General features: G+C 36.3%; 1 protein-coding gene and 1 long non-coding RNA gene across 4 annotated transcripts; one reads left to right on the top strand and one right to left on the bottom strand.

Moving 5' to 3' along the window:
* The first annotated feature begins 5836 nt into the window (after positions 1–5836).
* On the top strand, positions 5837–10703 carry LOC143419040 (uncharacterized). Of its 2 annotated transcripts, XM_076885111.1 has the most exons (3): positions 5838–6040; positions 6262–6342; positions 7460–10703. In XM_076885111.1, exon 3 carries the CDS (start codon positions 7484–7486, stop codon positions 9188–9190), a length of 1707 nt encoding a protein of 568 aa, XP_076741226.1. In that variant the 5' UTR covers positions 5838–6040; positions 6262–6342; positions 7460–7483; the 3' UTR covers positions 9191–10703. The 2 variants fall into 2 exon arrangements, with proteins under 2 accessions (XP_076741221.1, XP_076741226.1); XM_076885106.1 differs by lacking the exon at positions 6262–6342 and having other exon boundaries at positions 5837–6040.
* On the bottom strand, positions 10535–15162 carry LOC112429923 (uncharacterized). 2 transcript variants are annotated; one of them, XR_013099011.1, is made up of 3 exons: positions 14947–15158; positions 12524–13526; positions 10535–11848 (listed from the first exon to the last, which is right to left on the bottom strand). It is a non-coding gene; the product is annotated as an uncharacterized LOC112429923 (long non-coding RNA). The 2 variants fall into 2 exon arrangements; XR_013099010.1 differs by having other exon boundaries at positions 10535–13526; positions 14947–15162.
* Positions 15163–23698: the final 8536 nt, after the last annotated feature.

Here is a 23698-nt window from a genome sequence, read left to right as displayed (position 1 = left end):
CGTTGTTGAGTGATTTTGAAATGAATAACTTCAAATTTACACTTATTTATCTCTGTAGTCTTTTTCAAACTATAAAGAAATAGATAGATGTGCTGCTTTGTTACATAAATTCTTTTGCAGATTTGCTGAGCAGTTTAGGTTTTGTCACATTAATTTGCAGACAATAGCAAAACAACGACCCAAAGGAGATCCTTCAAGATATATTATTTTCCTTTTTACTGTTTCAATTATTAACCAAATAGCCAAATCATTTCCAGCAGCAGTCTCAGCTGCAGTTCACGATTGCACTTTTCATGCGAGAGGAATCACCAAAGGTTTGTTCTAAAGCTCCTATACAGACATATAGCTTCGGCTGACTCTAAAGCTGACTTACGTGTTCATGTAACTGCTGACTGGGTCATGTTCACGTGGCAATCCTTAACCAGTGCTTCTTTTCTATTTAGAAAAAAGAAGCTAAGCAACTAAGACGCTTTAGGTCATCTTATAGATTTCATTAGCACCACAGGCTAGAGAGCCAAATCCTATAGAGTGAAAACATCCCTAAATGTGTCCAAGTTTGCCATTAGTATGTTGCATCATTTTAAGAATAGCTTAAAATTATTTGTTTGATGCTTAATAATTCTATTAAAACATAAGCAATACAAAGCAAGAACTACTTACATAGTTGCTAGGGATTATTTGTAATATTCTGTATCTCTTATTCTCTGTCTTATTATATGTTTTTAAGTAATTCTCCTTTTATTTTGAGTTTTTTCTTTCTCTGTTTTTAGTACTTCTAAGATTGTAAAATATTGTGACAGGGTTGTGGTCTCTGGCTCTACTGCAATGGAGGGGTGGTATGATAAGCTCATGGGATGGTCCTGAGAGGTCGTAGGGGACAGGTGAGATGGATGAACTAATGAACTCTGCCCCTTTTTAGTATTTGGAGTCGGGAAGGAGGAGTGTGTTGTGTGGGAAAACCTGTTTCCCAGTTGAACATAAGGTGCAGAACCAGTGGATAGTGCTGTTTCAAATTAAAAGTGCTACGACTGACACTCAAACGCTGGTGTGGGTCCTGATCCTTTCACAAACATTTTGTATATTTTCTTTGACTATAGCTACTGAGAAGTATGTCTGAAACCTCAGCGTGAAGTGACTTCTCACTTAAATTGTCATTTTAGGGCCCTGTTAGATGATATTACACACTGTCAGTCAGTTTTTAACTGCAAAGCATGAGCAGCAACTATTGACTTTATGGAGTTTTTTAAAGTGTACACTATAAAAAAATTGTAATAAAAATAGTTTACTGTGTATTTTACAGTTTTGTACTGTTCTTTTAGAATATCATTAAATTTACATAAATAGACTGTGATTTTACATTTCAAATGTGAATTAAAGGTAAAATCACTGTAAATCTAATAAAACATATTTTTCTTGTTTTTTAAATGTATTCGTCTGTACATATGCATATTTAGATTGTTAAAATACATTCACAAATGTATCATAATTTCACAAATATTTGTCCGTTATTTGAAAGATTGAACTGTTAAATTCAAATGTAATGCTATGGAAAAGTATATAACATGATTCTTATAAACTTTTTTACATCAAATAATAATTATTATTATTGCTATTTAGGGCGATCGTGGCTCAAGACTCTCAGTCGTTGTGTCCTTGGGCAAGACACTTCACCTACCACCTACTGGTGATGGCCAGAGGGGAATTATAAAGTGGAATTATAAAGCGCTTTGAGGGTCTCAAAAAGCGCTATATGAATGCAATCCATTATTATTTAAACCAACTGTTAACTGTATATTTCTGTACATTTAAGTATTATTATTCATATTGCCGCATTCATTGACCTTGTTTACAGGTAATTTCATTGTTTAATCACGTTAAAATGTTCCTAATTTAATGTTTAAAAGCACTTGAAAAAGGCAAAATCCCATGTAAAATTAGGGCAACAAACTGTATTGTCATTTCTGAAAATAACCGTATTTTCATGTGAAAGTTATTTTCTGGTATTATTTTGGCGCCCCAGCTGCCGGAATACTACTGTTTTTATAGGATTTTTTTTTTTTTACGGTGTACCCTGAATCATTTCTTCTTCTTCTTCTTCTTCTTCTTCTTGAAATAATAAAAATGTGAATTTTGATTAAAAAGCTTTTCAGAAAAATAAAAATATTTTTGTATTGTATCTTAAATCCTTTCCAGCATATACAAGCAGACACAAGTCCAGTTGCTTTTCATTTGTATTGCAGGAAAAGTGGCAAGCAGTGTTTAATCGTGTTTTCAATCACAATGAGGTGGTATTAAAAGCATCATCTGCCCAAGATCACTGATGTAACTTGGAATTCCCTTTTTGCTGATGTCTCACTTGTTAGCTGGCAGTTTAACAGTGTGATCCACACTTAAATCCCTGAGATCTGATTAGAGGTTACTCTAGATTATCACACAGGTCCAAAAGAAAAATATGTTCACTTGTTATGTGTAACTGCATGTATCAATCGTCATGATATGTATTTTTGTGTTATGTATTTCTGTCTGTTAACCATAGCAGTTCTCAAAGTTGCAGCAAAAGGTTATTGTATTTTAGTTGTTTTAATGCTCATTTGGAATGCATCAAAAGGGAAGGTTGTAGGAGAAGGAAGACAACCATCCATACAACTTTCTCCATATTTAACATGCTGCTGCCTTTCCATAAATATGTTTTAAATTCAGATCATCACTGCTTCATCGCTGGCTTGAATCTTTAAGAGGTCAGTGGCTTCTTCTTTTGTTGATCTGATTATGTTGTTGTGTTAGACTTTATCTGCAAATCCCTTTTTGCACTGAGATTAGCATACTTCCCCAACGTGCAACAGGGACAGACTCTGGCAGTGACTCAGAAAGTGGATTTCAGTACATGTTATTGTTACACGGGGAATGCAATTTTTAAATTTCTATTTATTTATTGTATTTATTTATTACATTGGCTGTGTTCTTCTTTAATTGTTTTATTTTTTTGTGTAGATAGATTAAGAAATAAAAGTAATCAAAATCCTAACTAAAATTATGCATCCCTAAACTTGCTCCAAACTCTTTGCCATCTTGACTGGATGTTACGGTCGCTGACCTCTAGTGGCTCTCCCTCTGTGGAAGAGTTTTTTTTCTCCTTTTTCTTGTGTTGCAGGTCTGCCTCATGAGCCACAGCTGAGGTGTGTTCCAGCTCGTCAGCCACGGCATATAGTCTGCCATCCTAAACTGCCACACCCCTGCCACTTCCCCCATTTTTGCCAGAGCTGTGAGCTATAATGTTTTGGGCAGCAGGTGTGTGTGTGTGTGTGTGTGTGTGTGTGTGTGTGTGTGTGTGTGTGTGTGTGTGTGTGTGTGTGTGTGTGTGTGTGTGTGTGTGTATATGTATATGTATATAAAAGCAGGTAGGGGTTCTCTGCCATTTTTGTTTCAACTGTTTTCTCCTGTTTTTGGTTAGACAGGGAGCTCAGCCATTGTATTTTGTTTTGGTTAGAGAGTACTTGGTTTGATTTTTAGCTAAAGGGGGTGTTTTGTTTGTTGTTTTGGCCTTGGAGACCCTGAAGAAGAGAGCTTCCCTGTGTTTATTTTTACTGTAGTAGTTTCGGGCAATAAATCATGTTTAATGACATCTATTGTCCAGTAGTTCACGTTTTCTCTTTCACTCTGTGTTACCCCTCGCCCCAGTCAACACTTCGTTTTTAAGTGGGGCGTAACACTGGAATTGAAATAATCATTTGTAAATGTAATCTTAGTTATAGAATTAATCACACATTCCCCCCCCCCCCCATTTCTTGTGTATGACTTATTATAATTTGGAAGTTGGCTTGCTCAAGGTTTGCTAGACATTCTCAGCAGAGGTTGATATGCCACCACTATGTCTGATGTAATCATGTCAAAGACTTTACTGACTCTGTTTTATCCATCCTTCGATTTTCTACCGCTTATCTGGGTTCAGGTCACAGAGACATGCAGTCTAAGGAGAAAAGCTCAGACTCTCCTCACCACAGTCACCTCTTTCAGGTCATCTGGGGGCACACTGAGCCAAGCCAGCCAAGATAATCTCTCCAGTCAGATGCCCGAACCACCTCATCTGCCTCCTTTTCTATTTCTACAAGAGAGCAAATGCATTTAAATACTGAAAGCTAGAGTAACACATTCCATTTGGTAGCTACTAGAACAAAACAAAAAATTATTTCAACAATATGACACTTTGCTCTTACACTCCTTTTTCTGTAAAGAAATATGAAATGTGCCTTTCTAGAGTCTTTTTGTTCAGTTGTTATACGCCTGTTTCCATTAAATGTTGGGTACAGTGTGTAGTTAGACTTATAAACTAAAATCCACTACTGAGTACCTATAGTACAGATCATCAGAAGATAAAGAAAACTGAATATGTGAAATAAATTCTTGTTGTTGTTCTCTACCAACCACCAGAGGGCGCAGTGCCTCTGTCGCTCCCGTCATGATGTCATTATAACTGAATGAGTAATGGCGCCTAAAGAGTCCTCTCTCTTTTTTCTTTCTTTGTTGTAGAAGCACAGTATGTCAGTAAATGGAAAAGCGTGCCTATGAACAATTTTTATAATTGGAAATTTCATCCCCCTAACTACATATTTGTGCACAACACTTTTTCCCAGGTTCAGTCTGGGATGCTGCTGCATTTGCGCTCCATAAAGAAACTCAAACAAGACTTAAGTCTTGTTTGATTGTTTTCCTTCATCTTTTTCTTCTTCTTAATTTTAGGTTTATTGAGAAGGCAGGTCAATCAAATTCTTAATTAAAATTACACAACAAGCAACAAACAACATAGTCAAATCTCTTGTCTCTTACTGAAAATACCATCATGTATTCTGCTCTGGCTCACTTTCACTAGCCAAAGGGATATTTAACTTATTAACTGAAAGCTATGACTCTGCTTCTAAGGTCACAAGTCAGTTAAGACCTGGTAATGAAGCTTGGCAAGTTGTTTAAATGAGCAGAACTTTGCACTTTAATCCTCATCTGGGCTTTTATTTGAGGTTTTCTTCATGGTAATAGTGCTTTAATATATGTATGGTAAGTTATTCAGCATGATTTAGAAGCCCTCTAGATATTCGGGAAACACACCGTAAAAAAGTACAAGCACCCTACGGTCTTAAATAGCCACAAGATTATAGATCTAAAGTTAGAAACACAATTGTGCTCATGTTGAGTGAAGTTTACTGTAAAGATTGTCTGAAAGGATTAAATGAAAGGCATCATGGACTATTCTATTTATGTCTTGACGTTGTCCTGCCAATTCCAGTTGTACCATGCACTTCAAAGTATGCTCAACTTTTTAATTATTCAGTTTGATAGATATTTAAAATCGATTAGCTTGTGCTACTTTATTTTAAATAAAGCAACAAAACAAAAACCAACAAAACTACAACAAAATGGATAATAAGGTTTTTGCTGCCTTTGACAAGATTATGCTCTTTAATAAAAGATTCTAATCGTGATGTCTAATGAGCATTCCAACATTATTTTTATATAAACTTTCCACTGTACGGAAGAGGATTAGGGCCACTGGAAAAAAAAAAAAAAGAATTCTGACTTTAATCTCAGAATTCTGACTTTAATCTCAGAATTCTGACTTTTTTCTCAGAATTCTGAGATTAAAGTCAGAATTCTGAGATTAAAGTCAGAATTCTGAGATTAAAGTCAGAATTCTGACTTTAATCTCAGAATTCTGAGAAAAAAGTCAGAATTCTGACTTTAATCTCAGAATTCTGACTTTAATCTCAGAATTCTGACTTTTTTCTCAGAATTCTGACTTTAATCTCAGAATTCTGACTTTAATCTCAGAATTCTGACTTTAATCTCAGAATTCTGACTTTTTTCTCAGAATTCTGACTTTAATCTCAGAATTTTGAGGTGGGCACCTGCAGGCTTCCAGCTTCGGTGACAGCGATGTGTCCAGTTTGGCAGGTGGAGAACTAATTCACTAAATATGGTGGATATAAGTGACTTTTTGCGTGGCCGAGGGGTCCCCGAAGATGCTATTTTATTAATGGAAGAGCAGAAGGTGAGTAACAAAAAAGAGAAATAGTTTGGTGTCTCCTATTTTTACAGGAAAACAGTTACGGTTAGCTGTTAGCATGCTTGTTAGCTTATAATGTTATATAGGAATGAACGTGTTTCACGATGTTACAGTATACTAGGTGAATTGACGTTTTAACTGTTGTTGATCGCAGGATCATCCCAGATGGGTTCGTTGCATTTTATTTTATTGTTCTACTATTTCAGAGTTTTTCAAGGCAGTTAAGCGGAGCTGTGTTACAGATGCTAGCCGCCTGCCAATATCACTGATATATTTGATGTGTACAAGTAAGTTACACTTAGTACAGCGGAGGAGAGAAGCTGTAATGAATGTTTATGCGGATATTTCACTCAGAAAAATGGGTGGCGTTCATACACAGCCACCGACACAGCCCCGGTTGTTGTTCTGACGGTGGCCGACTGACGATCCCCTCACAACATGTTAGCTAACACAAACTAATGTAGTGCATGTAACTGTGTATACGTTAGTGGTACAGTGTCGGAAGAAATGAGCAAACTGTTTATAATGTCAGAATGACATCATCTTTCTCCTATATATAAAAGTGCTGGCTGAGGAGCGCTGCCGGGTTGAACTTTGACCTCGGAGTGACGTGACGTTTGTTCGCACAACCAATAGAAGTGCAGAAAGTCGCAAATCAGGCATATTGTTCGCATAAACACAAAAATAAATAACGAAATAATCCCGATATTGTGCCAAAGACTGATTTACAATGTTACTTTGTGTTCTATGTGTAATACCTTTGCTTAAATGACTAAATGGACTGTGTATTTATGACTCTGCGTTATAGTCTTACATACATAAGTAACATTCATATGTACAGATAAAAATGTACAGAGCTATGTACACAAGCGTGTACACAAAAGTCTACTGCTGATCGAGCTGCTCAGTGGTCGTACAGTCTCATGCAGAGAGCGTGGAGGTGTTGTCCATGGTGGATGTTAGCTTAGACAACATCCTCTCCTCCCCAGTCTGCTCAGTGGACTTTAGCAGACCGCTAAAGCTGGCCCTCCCGACCAGTTTGTTAAGTTTCCCCCTGTCCCTCTCTGCCATTCCACCACTCCAGCAGACCACAACATAAAAGACAGCAGACGCCACCACAGTGTCGTAGAACATCCTTAGAAGACGTACTACCTACATCATAACCAATCAAGTCCCGCTTTTTTTTAAATACAGAAGAGGATTTATTATTTACTGAAAGGCTATGCCTTAGTTTGCTTCTTTCATTATTGTGTTTCGCCCTGCATAAAATAGATAGCTTTTCTGATAACTACAGTCAATACTCTCCTACTGGCATTAACGAGGCCTAAGAGGCTTAACTGTAATATTGCTTTGCAGCGTAAATGTTGCAGAAAATGACTGTCTTTTCTTTCTTCCTGTGTGCAGATTGACTGTGACGTCATAGCGCTGATGGATGACGCAACTTTGGCAAACTACATTCCCTCGTACGGAGACCGAATTGCCGTCTTCAATTTCTGCAAAAGCAAGCAACCACTGTCAAAAAGAAAACTAGGACTTCTGCAAAAACTTCGTGAGAAAATGAAAACCAGAAAAGAAAGTCCAAAGGAGAACACTTCACATACAGATGCAGGAATAAGACAGACAAAGAAGCAAAAAGCAACACGCAATGTTGAGATAGGATGGATACATTGTGATGGAAAAATAGCCAAACAGGTGAGAGCGAAGCAGGGAGGTGGCACTAGAAAAATTCAAATGGCCACTGATGCTGGATTAAAAGATATTCTTCAGGAAGGAAAGAAACTTTTTTTTCCTAATGGCATATCTCCTAAGGGATGTGAAACAGATTTTGAGTTTGAGGTTTGGGACTTTAAACAGAACCACCTTACTGATGATACCTGCCAGTCTATTGGCAATATGTATGAGGCAGCGAGACTGACAATGTTACGCTTCTACATTGCAACAAAACCAAAAGATCCTGAAGAAGATGCCAGCGAGACATCTGAAGTGGTGTTTGTCTCAGAAAGCAGTGGCAGTGATATTAATCCATTGCAAGTGGGGGAAGTCAGGGGTAATTTTGATGAAGTCATCGCTGGTTCAGAAATTTTAGATGATCCAGAAATTACTTTTGGTCCAATTTTTGATGCTGAAGAAGATACAGAAGACACATTAGTCTATGAGGGTTTTCTTGTACCCCTCAGTCCACCTAATTCAGAGAACATAATAACAATCACCATACGTCATACTGACACTTTACATGACATGATTACTGCTTTACTTCCAGACAACACAGAAGAACCAGGCACTGGATCAGGAATACTAAGAGATGTACTCACATGCTTCTGGCATGAATTTTATGAGCGATGCACCCTAGGTGCAACCATTAAAGTGCCATTCATTCGCCATGATTTTCCTGCTGAAAAATGGAAGGCAGTTGGGCGAATACTCCTGAAAGGTTACCAAGAATGTCAGTATTTTCCAAATAAACTTGCAATCCCTTTTATGGAACAAGTGCTTTTCAGTGGTGTTTACAGTGATCTTAAAGCACACTTTCTACAGTTTGTCAGCAGCCAAGAATGTGATGTTTTGATGGAAGCAGTAAAAGATTTCTCTGCAGTTGACTTGGATGATCTTGTGGAAATTCTTGACAGTTATGGCTGTAGAAAAAGAATCACTGCTGAGACTCTTCCTACAATCCTTGATGAAATAGCACACAAAGAGCTTGTCCAAAAACCAATGTTTGTTATTGACTGCTGGCGGGAGATCATCGACCCCCATATCTCCCTCAGTCCGGAGGGACTGACCAAGTTATTCTCTGAACTGCAACCAACTTCAAAAAAAGTGTGCCAGCTGCTGAAATTTGCTGTGGATTTGACTCCACAACAAAAAGAAGTGAAAAATCATCTCAAAAGATTCATCAGAGAGCTGGATAACATTAAACTTCAGAAATTTATGCGTTTCTGCACCGGATCTGACCTTATAGTAACAAACAGTATTTATGTGGAATTTCAAGATATGACAGAGTTTACAAGAAGACCAGTCGGACGCACGTGTGGGAATGTTCTGCAGCTAGCTAACAGCTATGAAAACTTCCCAGATTTTCGTTCTGAATTTAATGCAGTTCTTGAAAGTAATGTCTGGGTGATGGACATTGTTTAGACTCTCACAGCAATGCGCTACATTTGAACTGCTCATGCACACTAGAGCATAACTGTAAAGAGATGTTAGGAATATGTATTTTTATGTATTTTGAACTTATACAGTATACTTTTTTTAATTAGAGAGAAGTTTCTCATCTCTGTTAGAAGTCTAGTTTTGGCTAATATTTCATTTTCTTTTATCATTTTGAGTTTTACATAATACAGTCACAAAACAAAACGAACAGGTACACTGTTTACTACCATATCCAGAGCTGTCTTCACCAAATCCAAGCTTTCCAGCTGTAAGACAGAAACCTTCAGCAAAAGCATGAAGAAAGATTACTTAAGATCTATAAACTATAATTAAACTGCTCTTAAACGTTCTTTAATGCACCATGTGTGGTGTGAGAGCTCAGCACAGTCAAATACTTTTGTAAGTAATTAGTAGAAAGACTAATTCATTCAGATGGTATTTTCTTATTAGGTCAGGGCTAAAACTGAACATAGTTATAACGTAAAAGTAATGCTGTTATGCAACACTGTATTGTAAAAGGAATAAGTACAATTTTATACTTTAGCATTTGTCATGTCTGAAAACATTTTGCTTTACAGTATATGCAATTTTTAGTTAAGGTAGGTTAAGGTATCAAAGTTTGGCATTTGTTGTTGATTACAAAGGTTCCATATAAAGTTGGTGAAAATATTTTTTTAAATTCCAGTATTTTCTTAATGTCATATTGTTTCTAAGCATACCTGTTATTCATCCATCAAATTGATTCAAGCTGCTTAAAGGATTCAGTCTGTTTTGAAGATGGTTATTGATTACTGAGATCATAAATAAACACTGTACACTTCAGTGCAGTGGTCAAGTACTGTGATTATTCAGGCATCCTTTTGTAATGCCAAACTGTCATGTTCTCAGATATAGTATTAATCTTAACACCTGAAAAAATGTCTTGTTACTGCCAGAAATTATGCATTTTTATTTGTATGCATGTATGTTCTCAGTCATTCACACTTGTTTTTATTTCTATACCATAGATGACACTGAAGGAATATGTGATACCACAATAGCCAGTGTTCATGGTCTTTACAGTAAGTCACTGATGTATACTGATGCATAACAAGACTATATGAGATCTATAAGTTTGTTTTAAAAGTTGAGTCATTCTTGTTACAGGGCAGCTTATACGGTTATGAGTTTTAGCCATGTTATTGGCATTGGAAAGAACAGGTTTCTTGTAAACTTTTTCCAATAAAATGTTACTGTACACAGTACATTTGTATTGTTGTTTTGAATATGTTCATCAAACTCCATATCTATTTGAACATGCCAGAATTCAAGAGACTGCCACACATGAGCTCAGTAACATGGAAGAATACCATTTATTTTTAATTTCAAATATTTCATAAAGATACACAAATATAAATGTAAAACATGTTGCACTTAATGGGACAATAACTTGGTTCCACTTGCAGGAACTGTTTTGTTGCATTGTTGCTGGGATACTACAAATAAAAGTCAAAATATTTTTGGTATGTTTCTTATAATTTTAGGATTCATATCATGAAGGAGCCTTGTATACAACAGCTAACACTGAATCAGTATAGCAATGATTCGTGGTCATTTTACATGAAAAACCAGCTAAAATATCTTACAACTAACAGAAGTGAAATACATTAATAATTAAGTGATGGATCTTCATATGGGTAAATGATTATTATAGCTTTGCTTTAATATAATTGCACTAAAAGCTCCCCAAAAGGCATAACGACTTTAAATATTAACAATGATACGTTTATAGAAACATGCTGTTGTCAAGACCTAGAATTGTTAATGCTACTATGGTTTGCTGAAACATACCACAGATAACCCGGGCACTTAGCATATCATATGCTGGTGCCTGGGTTTCCAGCCATGAATATTAAGAGTAAAGGTTGATACAGAAAACAATGAGCAGGGAGCTGGTCAGTTTATATTTTATATACTATGCACATGTCTGGCAACAAAACACAGAAATTTATATTGCAATTTACTGGTAGGCAGGTTTACACCACTTATGATTCAATCAAAAATATAACATTTGTAAATGCAGTTTAATGTATGGCCTTTTAAAAGGATTGACATGTGTTTCATAACTGATTGATAATATCACAATATTCAGCTTTTTCAAGTAATATATAAACATTTCTGTTTAATGGTAGTGTGAATGTAGAAAAACATTTTTCATTTAATGCAGTGCAGAAATACCTGCATAAAAGGTACCTGTAAGACATGGCACCTACTATCAAATCACGTTATCAAGATAAAGAGAAATATTTTGTATTTATTTGTACATTTACACACTGAAGTTCCTTAAATACTTTGCAGTATTTCTTCTCTTAACCTAATGTACAGATCCGCAGCACCAAGTGGATCTCCTGGGGCATCCCATTCATTTTCTACCATAAGCAGACAACACAGTTCAAAGACTGTTTCATCACAGGGGTGTTGACCTTTTGGGCTACACTCTTCCATACACAAAGTGATATCCTCCATAGAAATAGGCTTCAGTCTATCCTCAGCACTGTGCAGCTCTGGAAATGAGTACATTACTACTGGTCGACCCGATGCTGCACTACCACTTGGCCGGATTTTGTGCGAGTTCCATGTGTTCACAACTTCATCAAGTTCATCCTACATGAAAAACAACACAATATAAGTACCGGTATATGAAACAGACCATGTACCAGTAGATTTAGCCAAAGTTGAGGCTTATTAACTCATTAATCAACAGACATAGAAACTGACCTCTAATTAATGTAAAACCAAGCAGCAACAACAAAAGAGCACTTTCACTAAACAGCACATGGACACAGAATGGTGCTGCATGATTCTGCTGTTGAATAGATAGCCCAACACTTTATACTCAGTGTGCAATGATTCTACAATAAATTTTCAATAGAGAATTAACCAAATGATAGGATTGCTTTCTGAAACCGTGCCCAAAGGACCACTAGGTAACAGACTCCATAGTAATTTAAACCATGTGGCAATAAATAAAAAAAAATGCTCCATGCACCTGTGCTGAGAAAGGTGCAGTTACTTCCACTGATAACATGAATACAATTCCATCAAAGTATTAAAATGGAATCCCAAAAAGTTGATTCTGTTCATCTGGATGTAGCGTTTTCAGTGTGAGAAATGTTCTGTCAAAAAACATTCCTTACCTGGCTGATTGAGCATGCATCAAGACATATTAAAATGGAAATAAAATTCATATTTAATTTAAAGAAAAAAAATGTTCTAACCATATTTATATTTTCTATTTATGCAGCTAAGACATTACATAGCATGAGCACATGCTTTTACCTGAATAAGATTGAGAAAGCAGAATTGGATAAGACTTTTGTCCAAAAAATCCCCTGTGAAGTGGCCATCATCCTGAAAAGTTTGAAATAAGTTCATCCAAAATTGTGCACTCTGTTTGCGTAGGGTAGCCCACCATCCTTCTATACGTTGGTTGGCCGTACTTCTTCCGTAAAGGAAACTTTTCTCACCTGCAAAACTGTCTGTGTGGTTTCTCCGTAAAAACATCTGCATTTGTTCGACACAACCATTTTCGGTACCTCGGTCAGCACGTAACCTTTCTGGACATCCGCTGATGCATGAAACTGTTTTCAGAAAATAACTTGCAATCAATTTAGGGTCACTGTCTGTAGTATAAGCCTCCATCCATAAAACATAGCGGCTAAAACCATCTATGCAGCCACTGATAGCAATACCATATGGTTTCAACTTGTCATAGCCATCCATGTGCCAGAGAGCATTTGGCCCTCTGCAGCTGTACTGTCGTCTTCTCAACCGTCGAGCTCGTCTCAGTTCCACACCTTGAGGGTCAAGCAATTTGATTATGCATCTTACAGTATCTTGTGACACCACAAATCCATGTTGAATTGCACGTAGATGTAGCCAACGATAACCTTGCATCTGTCCATTTGTCATGATCTCTTGTTGGACAAAGGCTAGCACTCCTCCAAGTTTGATTGATTCTTCCTTCTAAAAAGCCCAAGTCTTTTACAAATTAGAGTTCGAACACTTATAATTGTCTGATGACTATGTGCTAAAATTGAAAGTATTTCTTTGTTACTGAAAGAAAGTCTGAAATACAGTCTTATTAAGTCATCCAAATCTGACATGTCAGCCACTGTTTCTCTCACTTTGAGAGGTGAACTTTTTGCAGAAGTCCTAGTTTTCTTTTTGACAGTGGTTGCTTGCTTTTGCAGAAATTGAAGACGGCAATTCGGTCTCCGTACGAGGGAATGTAGTTTGCCAAAGTTGCGTCATCCATCAGCGCTATGACGTCACAGTCAATCTGCACACAGGAAGAAAGAAAAGACAGTCATTTTCTGCAACATTTACGCTGCAAAGCAATATTAAAGTTAAGCCTCTTAGGTCACCGCTAATGCCAGTAGGAGAGTATTGACTGTAGTTATCAGAAAAGCTATCTATTTTATGCATGGCAAAACACAATAATGAAAGAAGCAAACTAAGGCATAGCCTTTCAGTAAATAATAAATCCTCTTCTGTATTTAAAAAAAAGCGGGACTTGATTGGTTATGATGTAGGTAGTACGTCTTCTAAGGATGTTCTACGACACTGTGGTGGCGTCTGCTGTCTTTTATGTTGTGGTCTGCTGGAGTGGTGGAATGGCAGAGAGGGACAGGGGGAAACTTAACAAACTGGTCGGGAGGGCCAGCTTTAGCGGTCTGCTAAAGTCCACTGAGCAGACTGGGGAGGAGAGGATGTTGTCTAAGCTAACATCCACCATGGACAACACCTCCACGCTCTCTGCATGAGACTGTACGACCACTGAGCAGCTCGATCAGCAGTAGACTTTTGTGTACACGCTTGTGTACATAGCTCTGTACATTTTTATCTGTACATATGAATGTTACTTATGTATGTAAGACTATAACGCAGAGTCATAAATACACAGTCCATTTAGTCATTTAAGCAAAGGTATTACACATAGAACACAAAGTAACATTGTAAATCAGTCTTTGGCACAATATCGGGATTATTTCGTTATTTATTTTTGTGTTTATGCGAACAATATGCCTGATTTGCGACTTTCTGCACTTCTATTGGTTGTGCGAACAAACGTCACGTCACTCCGAGGTCAAAGTTCAACCCGGCAGCGCTCCTCAGCCAGCACTTTTATATATAGGAGAAAGATGATGTCATTCTGACATTATAAACAGTTTGCTCATTTCTTCCGACACTGTACCACTAACGTATACACAGTTACATGCACTACATTAGTTTGTGTTAGCTAACATGTTGTGAGGGGATCGTCAGTCGGCCACCGTCAGAACAACAACCGGGGCTGTGTCGGTGGCTGTGTATGAACGCCACCCATTTTTCTGAGTGAAATATCCGCATAAACATTCATTACAGCTTCTCTCCTCCGCTGTACTAAGTGTAACTTACTTGTACACATCAAATATATCAGTGATATTGGCAGGCGGCTAGCATCTGTAACACAGCTCCGCTTAACTGCCTTGAAAAACTCTGAAATAGTAGAACAATAAAATAAAATGCAACGAACCCATCTGGGATGATCCTGCGATCAACAACAGTTAAAACGTCAATTCACCTAGTATACTGTAACATCGTGAAACACGTTCATTCCTATATAACATTATAAGCTAACAAGCATGCTAACAGCTAACCGTAACTGTTTTCCTGTAAAAATAGGAGACACCAAACTATTTCTCTTTTTTGTTACTCACCTTCTGCTCTTCCATTAATAAAATAGCATCTTCGGGGACCCCTCGGCCACGCAAAAAGTCACTTATATCCACCATATTTAGTGAATTAGTTCTCCACCTGCCAAACTGGACACATCGCTGTCACCGAAGCTGGAAGCCTGCAGGTGCCCACCTCAAAATTCTGAGATTAAAGTCAGAATTCTGAGAAAAAAGTCAGAATTCTGAGATTAAAGTCAGAATTCTGAGATTAAAGTCAGAATTCTGACTTTAATCTCAGAATTCTGAGAAAAAAGTCAGAATTCTGAGATTAAAGTCAGAATTCTTTTTTTTTTTTTTCCTGTGGCCCTAATCCTCTTCCGTACCACTGTTATATAATGTATTATCAAGTAACAAAATAATTTTTAACAATAACAGAAAACATGTGGTCTGAATTTGTATTATATTAATGTGCTTCTATGCTCTCTACTGACTGATGCTAAAGAAAGGCAAAATATCAACAAAAAAGAAAGAAAGATCAGAACACTTATGTGATTATGTTTCAACCACAATATACTGTTGCATTATAAAGTTAAAGTATTAGGTTTCAGATAGTAATGCATTAGTGTACAACAGTTAGGCCCCACTTTATTGGTTACACCTATACTGTGCTTGAATTTGACGTTTATGATCAACAAAAAAATCGAAAGATAGTAAAAAAGAAGAAAAAGAAAATTATTTTTTTTGTCAGATTGTGTCCACCAGATGGTGACATTGGTTCACTTTTTGAGCTACCTGTCTGCACACTTCAGTGTGGATTAAGTACCCCTGATACAGGTTCTGAGACTAAGCACAGAGTGAGTTGTGCATTTACTGATCCATTAATCAGTTTGTAACAATCCAAATGCTTCACATTCAGAAAAACCTTGAAGAAAAAAAGTTGAATGGATTTGGTTATTAAAGTTTCTCGTAATGTAAAGCACTGAAAGCAAGTAGCATATACAGTAAACGCTATTGGGAAGCTGTCCCAAAACACAAAACAATACATCACAACTGACAACACAGGCACAGCCCAACAATCAAACTTTGCTCACAATTGAATTGTGGCAGAATTTATAAAATGAATTAAATCTATCTTATTGTCAAATATAGAATCATTCATCATTACTCTTTTCCTGTCTTATTTACATATAATATAACATTATCAGAAGAATTTTGTTTTGTCATATACTTAAAACTGCTTAATACCATAGAAGGTGCAAAAAAATGAGTGCAAGAAAAGCATTCATAATTTTTTTGTGCCTTCCATCTACACAAAACAAGACTCGTTTATGATATTGCAGATCCGACAAGGGAGCTGTGCATCACACTGCATGTCTACTAAAGCTTACTTACTTTACAATACACCGTTTCAAATTACATCCAATGTCTTGCATGATACAGCATTTAAAGTTATAAAACTGCTAAAAGATTGAAATACTAAAGCTCAATTTGATCTTATATCTTTTTCTAAATTAATGGCACCAGTAATGTCATGAAAGATTGTTTATATTGTATCTCAAATTGTACTGTATTTATTTATTTTTATTTCATATTATATGTTTTCTTCTAAGGCTTTTAAACTTTGTTTTCAAATTCATCAAAATGACTTATTATATTATTATATATATTTGGATAACTGATACACTACAACTCATTTATAACACTTTGCATAATGCTTTAGATAAATTTCAAAATAGGATCGCAGAGTATAATATTTTTGCGCTCTGCTGGTAAATGTCCACTGGGTGGTGGCAAAATATCACTTCAAATTCAACACCAATGTTCTATTAACCACACCATTTGCATCTATTACTCATAACTTATAAGAGCTTTCTGTACTTGTGAGTGTTACTGCCTCCATCTGTTACCATCTGTCACTATATGGGATGAAAGTCTTTACTTTTTTCTCCCAAAACTGATAATAAAAAAGTTATTTTTTAATATGAATGGATGGATGTTTGTGAGTGTTTAACTGGAACAAAAAATAACCACAATAATGATTTAAAACACATTTTTATCATCACTTTTATAAATAATTGTTAAAGCACAGCACTTATAAGCTCTCTCCAGCCTTTCTCTTTGTGGGTTTAGTGTTTATATAATTGATTAAAGCAGCCAGAATGCCTTAGAGCTTTTATAAATGATCAGCCACAGAATGTGAGCAAGAAAAGAAGATTTATCACTTCATTCGTTTTTTGAAGTGATAACAAGAAATCAAAATATTTAAATTCCAAATAACTTGGAGGACACTTCCATTTGAACAAACATTATTTAAGGAAGTCAGACTTGAATTTTGAAATAAAATTACAGAGGTGTGGACTCGAGTCACATGACTTGGACTCGAGTCAGACTCGAGTCATTAATTTTATGACTTTAGACTTGACTTGAAAAAATGTTCTAAGACTTGTGACTTGACTTGGACTTTTACACCAATGACCTGGGACTTGAATTGGACTTGAACCGGTTTACTTGAAAAGACTTGATATTTTACCCCAAATATAAAATTTAACATGCATATTATATAGAGATTGAAAATGTGACGTCATTCACGGGTAGAACCGCAAAGGATTCTGGGAACTCGTGGCAAGCGGTACTAGCGCACGCAGGCTTTCAATTAAAATCAGTTATACAGCGATAAAAAGAAACACAAAAATGTCAAGAAGCTGTTGTATTATTAACTGCAATAGCCGGTCGCATGACAGCCACGGGAAGCCGACGGGTAAAGAGATCGGTTGTTATCGGATTATGTTGTTGAAGAGAAATTGTTCAAGCCATGTTTCCGAAGTAACAAAGACGCGATGGATGGCCTGGATTGCAGCCATTCAAAGATCAAATATAACGTCCCAGAACACTCCAGCTCACAGGTTAGTCTGCTCCAAGCATTTACACGAAGGTCAGTGTTTTTTAGTAGTTAATACGTCATTTTTCTTAACATAATTGGTGATATAGGTTACAAGCAAGTCTGGCGCTGAACAGAAATTGTCGCTCCTTTGTTTGTTGTGCATAAATAGTGAATTGTCCTGACACAATATTGCGTTTCGCCTCTGTTATTATGGCACATTGACAAAAACATATACTTTTATTCACAGGATAAAACAGGTTTTTTGTATCACTAATTGTCCAGTACGATTACAGCATACAGTATTATTGTCACTGCTACATTTCTGTGATGGGTACCAGAAATTATTTCCACTACTAATTAATTACCGTTGAGCTCAAAGGTCCTATTAATAAACGGTTAAGGAATGTGTATTTATGACGACAATTTGTGAGACTGGTAAACTTATGATACGTACGATGGTCTTTCGTTCTACACGGTGCATTTCAAGGTCCTGCACCCATCCGTCGGTAAACTGTACCTGGGCTTGTTGCAGTGACCTGAAGTTACTAAACTTCATGAGTGTATGCACTCACTCCAAGAACCGTATAATTATAAATATGCATATAAATATGCTAAGATGAGATAGCTGACTTCATCTAACTAGCAAATGTTGTCCAGGCTACGTTGGTGATACAGTTTTTTTTAATGTGTATGATATTTTTGTCATGCGATTTTAAAGCTGGTCCTAAAACCGCATCCAAGAATAACATGCAGCTTATCTCAGAACTGTTGGTGAAAATTATTCTTGGAGCTAGGTTTAATTGAGCTGCATTTTAAAGAGGTGCAATTTCACAATTTTTGTATATTTTCTAAGTTCACTATTTTGTCATGTGTTGAGAAAAACACAGATTTTAAAATTACATGGTCTAATATTTACATTTAGCATAACTGCAACATTATTTTTTCGTTTTTTTTTTTTAAAGACTCGAAAGGACTTGAAATTCAAAGTTTCAGACTTGTGACTTGACTCGGACTTTTACACCAGTGACTTGAGACTCGACTCTGACTTGCCTGACATTACTTGAGACTTGACTTGAGACTTGAGGATAAAGACTTGAGACTTACTTGAGACTTGCAAAACAATGACTTGGTCCCACCTCTGTAAAATTATACCAAACTTTTTTTTTTTTAGAGAATTTGGCTATATTCCATTCAACACAGTGCAAATAGCTTGTAACTGAAAAACTAAAATGTACAAAAATGAGCCCAGGGCCTCAGAAGGGTTAAGGCTAATAAACCAAAGCTCAGGTAATCTAGAAAGAGAGGTAGCAGTAAGTCAGAGAAAAATCAAGCAAAGAAGCATGGAGGTGTACGAAGGGCAATAAAATGTAAGTGTAAATGTTTTCTGTGGGACTACTTAAGCAACAATGCAAAACAAATCAACGATTGGTCTGGAAGCTTAACATATTTTGGGAAGACACACTGGAAAGCCCAGTGCTATTTGTCCAGCATTACCAATCATTCAGCCTTGCTTCAGCATATCTATCAAGCTTCCCCATCTGCCCTGATGGAAAGCTATTGTTGACATAAAAGCATTTAGTCCACATTTAGCATATTGTGTCATGTAAGAAGGCTTTACATTATACTAAACACTCAGATAGTGAAAAAGGTGACTTCAGTTGCCGATTGAAAGACCCACAGTGGATGTTACATGTTTCACCAAACAGAGTTCACATAGTACTTTGATGACACAGCTTCTAATTACACAGTTTTTTTTCCCTCAGCAACCCTTCTGACATGATGTAGAAGGTACACACAAATGTTACTAATGACATTGGTGAAGGTACTGCTCTAATTAGGCTCAGAGCCTTAACTAATGTGAATAATAACAGCTGTGTTTTCTTTGCAAAAATGCCTGCAGTGGAAAAAAAGAAAACGATTTATCATACCTTTGTGCATTACATCCTGCTTAAAGATACTTTTGTTTGTATTATTTTGTTCACACCTACTATTGAAATTTGAATCCCTTTTCTGCCAGAGTAAAAAAAAAGGTCTGATATAAAGCTCATAAACTGCAGTTTGTGACTAATACTATATTTAGTACAGCCATAAGATAGTTTTGGGGATAGATTTAACTGTTAACATTTGAAGGTTTTCAACAAGTTCGGCTTATCATGCAACTCTTTATTTATTTGCTAAATTTTGGTTGTAAACAGAGTATATAGGGTATATACAGCATTGCCAGAAAAGTTCCACTTCAGTAAAAGAGCAACCCAAATCCTCTTCCTTATTATAAAACTGCAGAGAAGAAAGTTGTAATCCATTTTAATATAATTGTCCTGTAACTGGACATTCTGAAATGAAAAAGAACAGGTGTATAAATCTCCTGGGTTAAAACCGGTGAGGAGGAATCTTGATTATTTTTATGGTTTGCTTTCAATAGAGATTTATGTAGAATTTCCAGTTAATGGCTAGTTTTTTCCAGTTAATGGCTACTTTCAATTATGCTTGAGAAAAAAAAAATCTTCAAGGTCAAACCAGTGTTTTTCCAGACTTTTTCTCACTTGACATCTCATGATGAAAAATCTGTGGAGGTCAACAGTCACCACTGTTTGTGATTAAAAAGAAGAATGGCTCAGATGAAAGGAGGACACATTGATTTTTAATTTCTCTCTGCACAACACTCTGTCAACATATAGTTTTAGTCCATCCTTTGTCTTTTTTAGTTCACACAAATACACACACACATATAAAATATCTCAAGGACGAGGGAAATATCTCTCTAGGTTACAAACAGAGGACTTTGGTTCTTTTGCAAGTTGTTTTGCATTTCTATTTTTAATGTGCTAAAGAGTAAAGTCAAAATTGGTTACAGTGAAACATACTTAATAAACCCAAGACTTATGCTCCCTTACACCACTAATGATTAGAAAATGTCAAACTGTGTATATGTCTGTATACATACAGTATTTGAAAGGCCTTGATGTAATGGATCAGTTTAATCAATTTACATCTGTGTTTAATGCTGTTATAACATTTCTGAATATGCAAAATGGCTAAAGAAGCGTTTCTTTGTGGTGCAAAAATGAGTTTCAACACAATAATAATTAATTTCTACAATCTATATTTCAAAAAGGAGCTGATTTTTTTTTTGCCACTAGATCTACTGAAGTTCATCACATAGTTAGGCTTGTACACCATGGATCTCTGCTTCAGGATCAAAGTGTGAATGCTGAAAAAGAATCTGGTGTCTGCACTTTTTAGTTATAAAAAAAAAAAAGTGCTTTGGGTTGAGCACTATAGGAAATTCCGTATTTCATCCCAGAAGTAATGCTGAGCTAAAGAGGGAGAAGCCCTAATACGCTTACAAAAAAGACTACACAAAGACTATTTTTTTTAACATTGGTCAGCACTGACTGTCTCAACATGTTGTTACATGGATCTTGAGTTTTCTCTCTTTATATTTTTCCCTTGATGCTTAAATATCTGCAAGAATTTTATTCAACTATCTACATTGTTCTTTTGTGGCCTTGAGCGTTTCCACATTGCAAACAGTAGATATACAAGCAAAAACATCCTTTTCTATGCACCATAATAATTTACAAAAGAAAATGCAATAATAAACGATTTAATCAAGGCCGGATTGTATTGTATATTCCCTGATGGTACTCCCCTCAGTGTCTTTGTATTATTTATACTTTAAAGCTACTTTATCAGTTCTATCTTGCTAGTACTAGGTTGAATCTCTTGTTGCTTTAATTGCCTTAATTCTTTTCCAGCAACATGCTGACAAATGTATAATACAAAACTTCTGTTTACCCAAAGATGCTCTATTGGATTACAATTTGGTGACTTTTGAGGCAGTGTTTAGCACTGTAAACATACCGCCATGTTCAAGAAAGAATTATAACATAATTTGAACTTTGTGATAGTGCTGCTGAATTATCCTGCTAAAAGCAAACATTAAAAAAGGGAGATGTCAGCCATGGTACGAATATACAGTAGGATTTAAATGATCCTCAGTTAGATATGTGCCTCACTGTGCCAATAATTTGCCCCCCACACACCAACATTGCCATAAGCCTGAATGTTAGTATTGATAACGATATTGATAAAATTAAATTTAGACTCCTCAGATGCTCTTTAAAACTTTTATTCTCCAATTTTCATGACCCTGTGCAGTTTTGCCTTAGTTTCCTGTTTTTACCTGGCATCCATTGTGGCATTGTTGTATTAAAATGTCCTCTGGATTTTTCCCAGTAATTTTTAAATTCCAGGAGAAATTCTTTGACTTAAATAGGTTTCACAACCCACAGCAGGGTTAACTGAATAAGGCTGCATTCAGACCACTGTTAGCAGCATTTAAAACGTGTACCCTGCTCATTGTTTCAATGAAGGCACAGTGTTCATATGACAGGGTGAATACAAAATTGCGGGATTGTCCTGAGAAAAAACAACAACACAACAACAAGCTTGTGTTTGACAAAGGAGGATATAATGTGTCAAAGAAGTTCATTCATGAAGAAAATAATTTTAGGTCGAGTTAAATTAAGGTCTCAAAGCAGAATATGAATTACGATTACCTGTGTAACACGGTTTCACAGTTGGTCACTTGAAAGTTAAGAGAGCACTCATTCACTGTTTTCATAATGGCTGGGGTGTACAGCCTGACTGAGAGTTAGTAAAGCCTTCACATAAATGCAGAAATTTCCTTTGTTTGGAATAAAAACATTGCGGCGACGTTAAATGTTGCCATGCTGTCCTGTTTTTGTGACCAGCTGTTGATGTGTTATGTTCTCTCCTACTCTTTCTGTCTCTCTGTTTCGCTAATTCACACTCCCCATGAGCAAATTGTGAAAAGCTGTGAGCCAAATGTAAGTCTTTGCTGATGAGCTAAGCAGTAGAAAAATTATTTTCTGTGTCCAGTTTCTCTTGGTGAGGGAAGCAGGGTACAGTTACAGAGGATTAAAGGCACAGGGACTTCCAACTTGAGTATGTTTTGACTGTAGTCCTGGATTCATTAATGTAGAACTGACACAACAAAGAAAACTATACAAAGGTGGGGTTTTTTCTACCCCTTTAAAGTTTTTACACAAGTTTATTAAAGTATATATTTTTTCTGGTCTGCCAATGTTCCTGGGTGTTTGAGTTCTTCTGTTGTTCACTTCTTTTTGTCACTTCTGCTTTGCTACGCTGTCAAACTCAATTCTCTCATCACTCTGATCAAATATTCTTCTTTCCTGATAAGCCAGTCAGTCTCTGTTCCCAATTCTTTAAAAGTCAGATTCTCATTCATGCAACCTACATCCTCCCCATCTCCACCTTACTCTATTCAGAAAGCCTCCATCTTCCAAATACTTTATTACCAGTGTCTATTCTTGGTTTGGGTCCTGTCCTTAGTTTCCTGTCTGAGATTCTGCAACTGGTCATTTAACAAAACTTGACATTCCTGCATGAAAATATATGTTTTTTGCACAATTTATTCTCTGTTATATCATTATTATTATTATTTGTGGTATAGCCATAATAAGATTACATACTATAGCTATTTTAATTGTTTCATTACCAGTGTTATTTATAGTTTCAATTTTAAAGGTGGAAGAAACATATTCCTAAAACTGATACAAGAAGAATAAATACTTAATTTATGTAAAGGTGGTACAAATACATTTTAAATATACATCACATTACAGGGTATTTCAGACATCCTTCTTCCCACAAATACATTCCAGTTCCTTTTGGGGCATCCAGAGGTGATCCCAGACCAGATTAAATATCCTAATAAGTTTCCTTCCGGCTAGGAATTACTTGAAAACCTTTAAAGGAGGCACGCGGGAGGCATCATGAGACACCAGATGCCCAAGCCACCCTGACAGGGGAAGACACACAGCAAATGGCTGTGGGTTGGACTCAAACTCAAGCCATCCACTCTCT

Source organism: Maylandia zebra, linkage group LG1 (assembly GCF_041146795.1).
Source record: "Maylandia zebra isolate NMK-2024a linkage group LG1, Mzebra_GT3a, whole genome shotgun sequence".
Taxonomy (NCBI): domain Eukaryota; kingdom Metazoa; phylum Chordata; class Actinopteri; order Cichliformes; family Cichlidae; genus Maylandia; species Maylandia zebra.
The sequence above is the reverse complement of the archived record's forward strand: the minus strand, read 5'-3'. Positions and strand labels throughout refer to the sequence as shown.

Bases quoted from the DNA above. Each gene is read 5' to 3' on its own strand.
- LOC143419040 (XM_076885106.1), top strand. From the start codon at position 5,966: ATGGTGGATATAAGTGACTTTTTGCGTGGCCGAGGGGTCCCCGAAGAT. The intron at 6,041-7,459 runs GTGAGTAACAAA...TCCTGTGTGCAG, and splicing joins TATTAATGGAAGAGCAGAAG to ATTGACTGTGACGTCATAGC.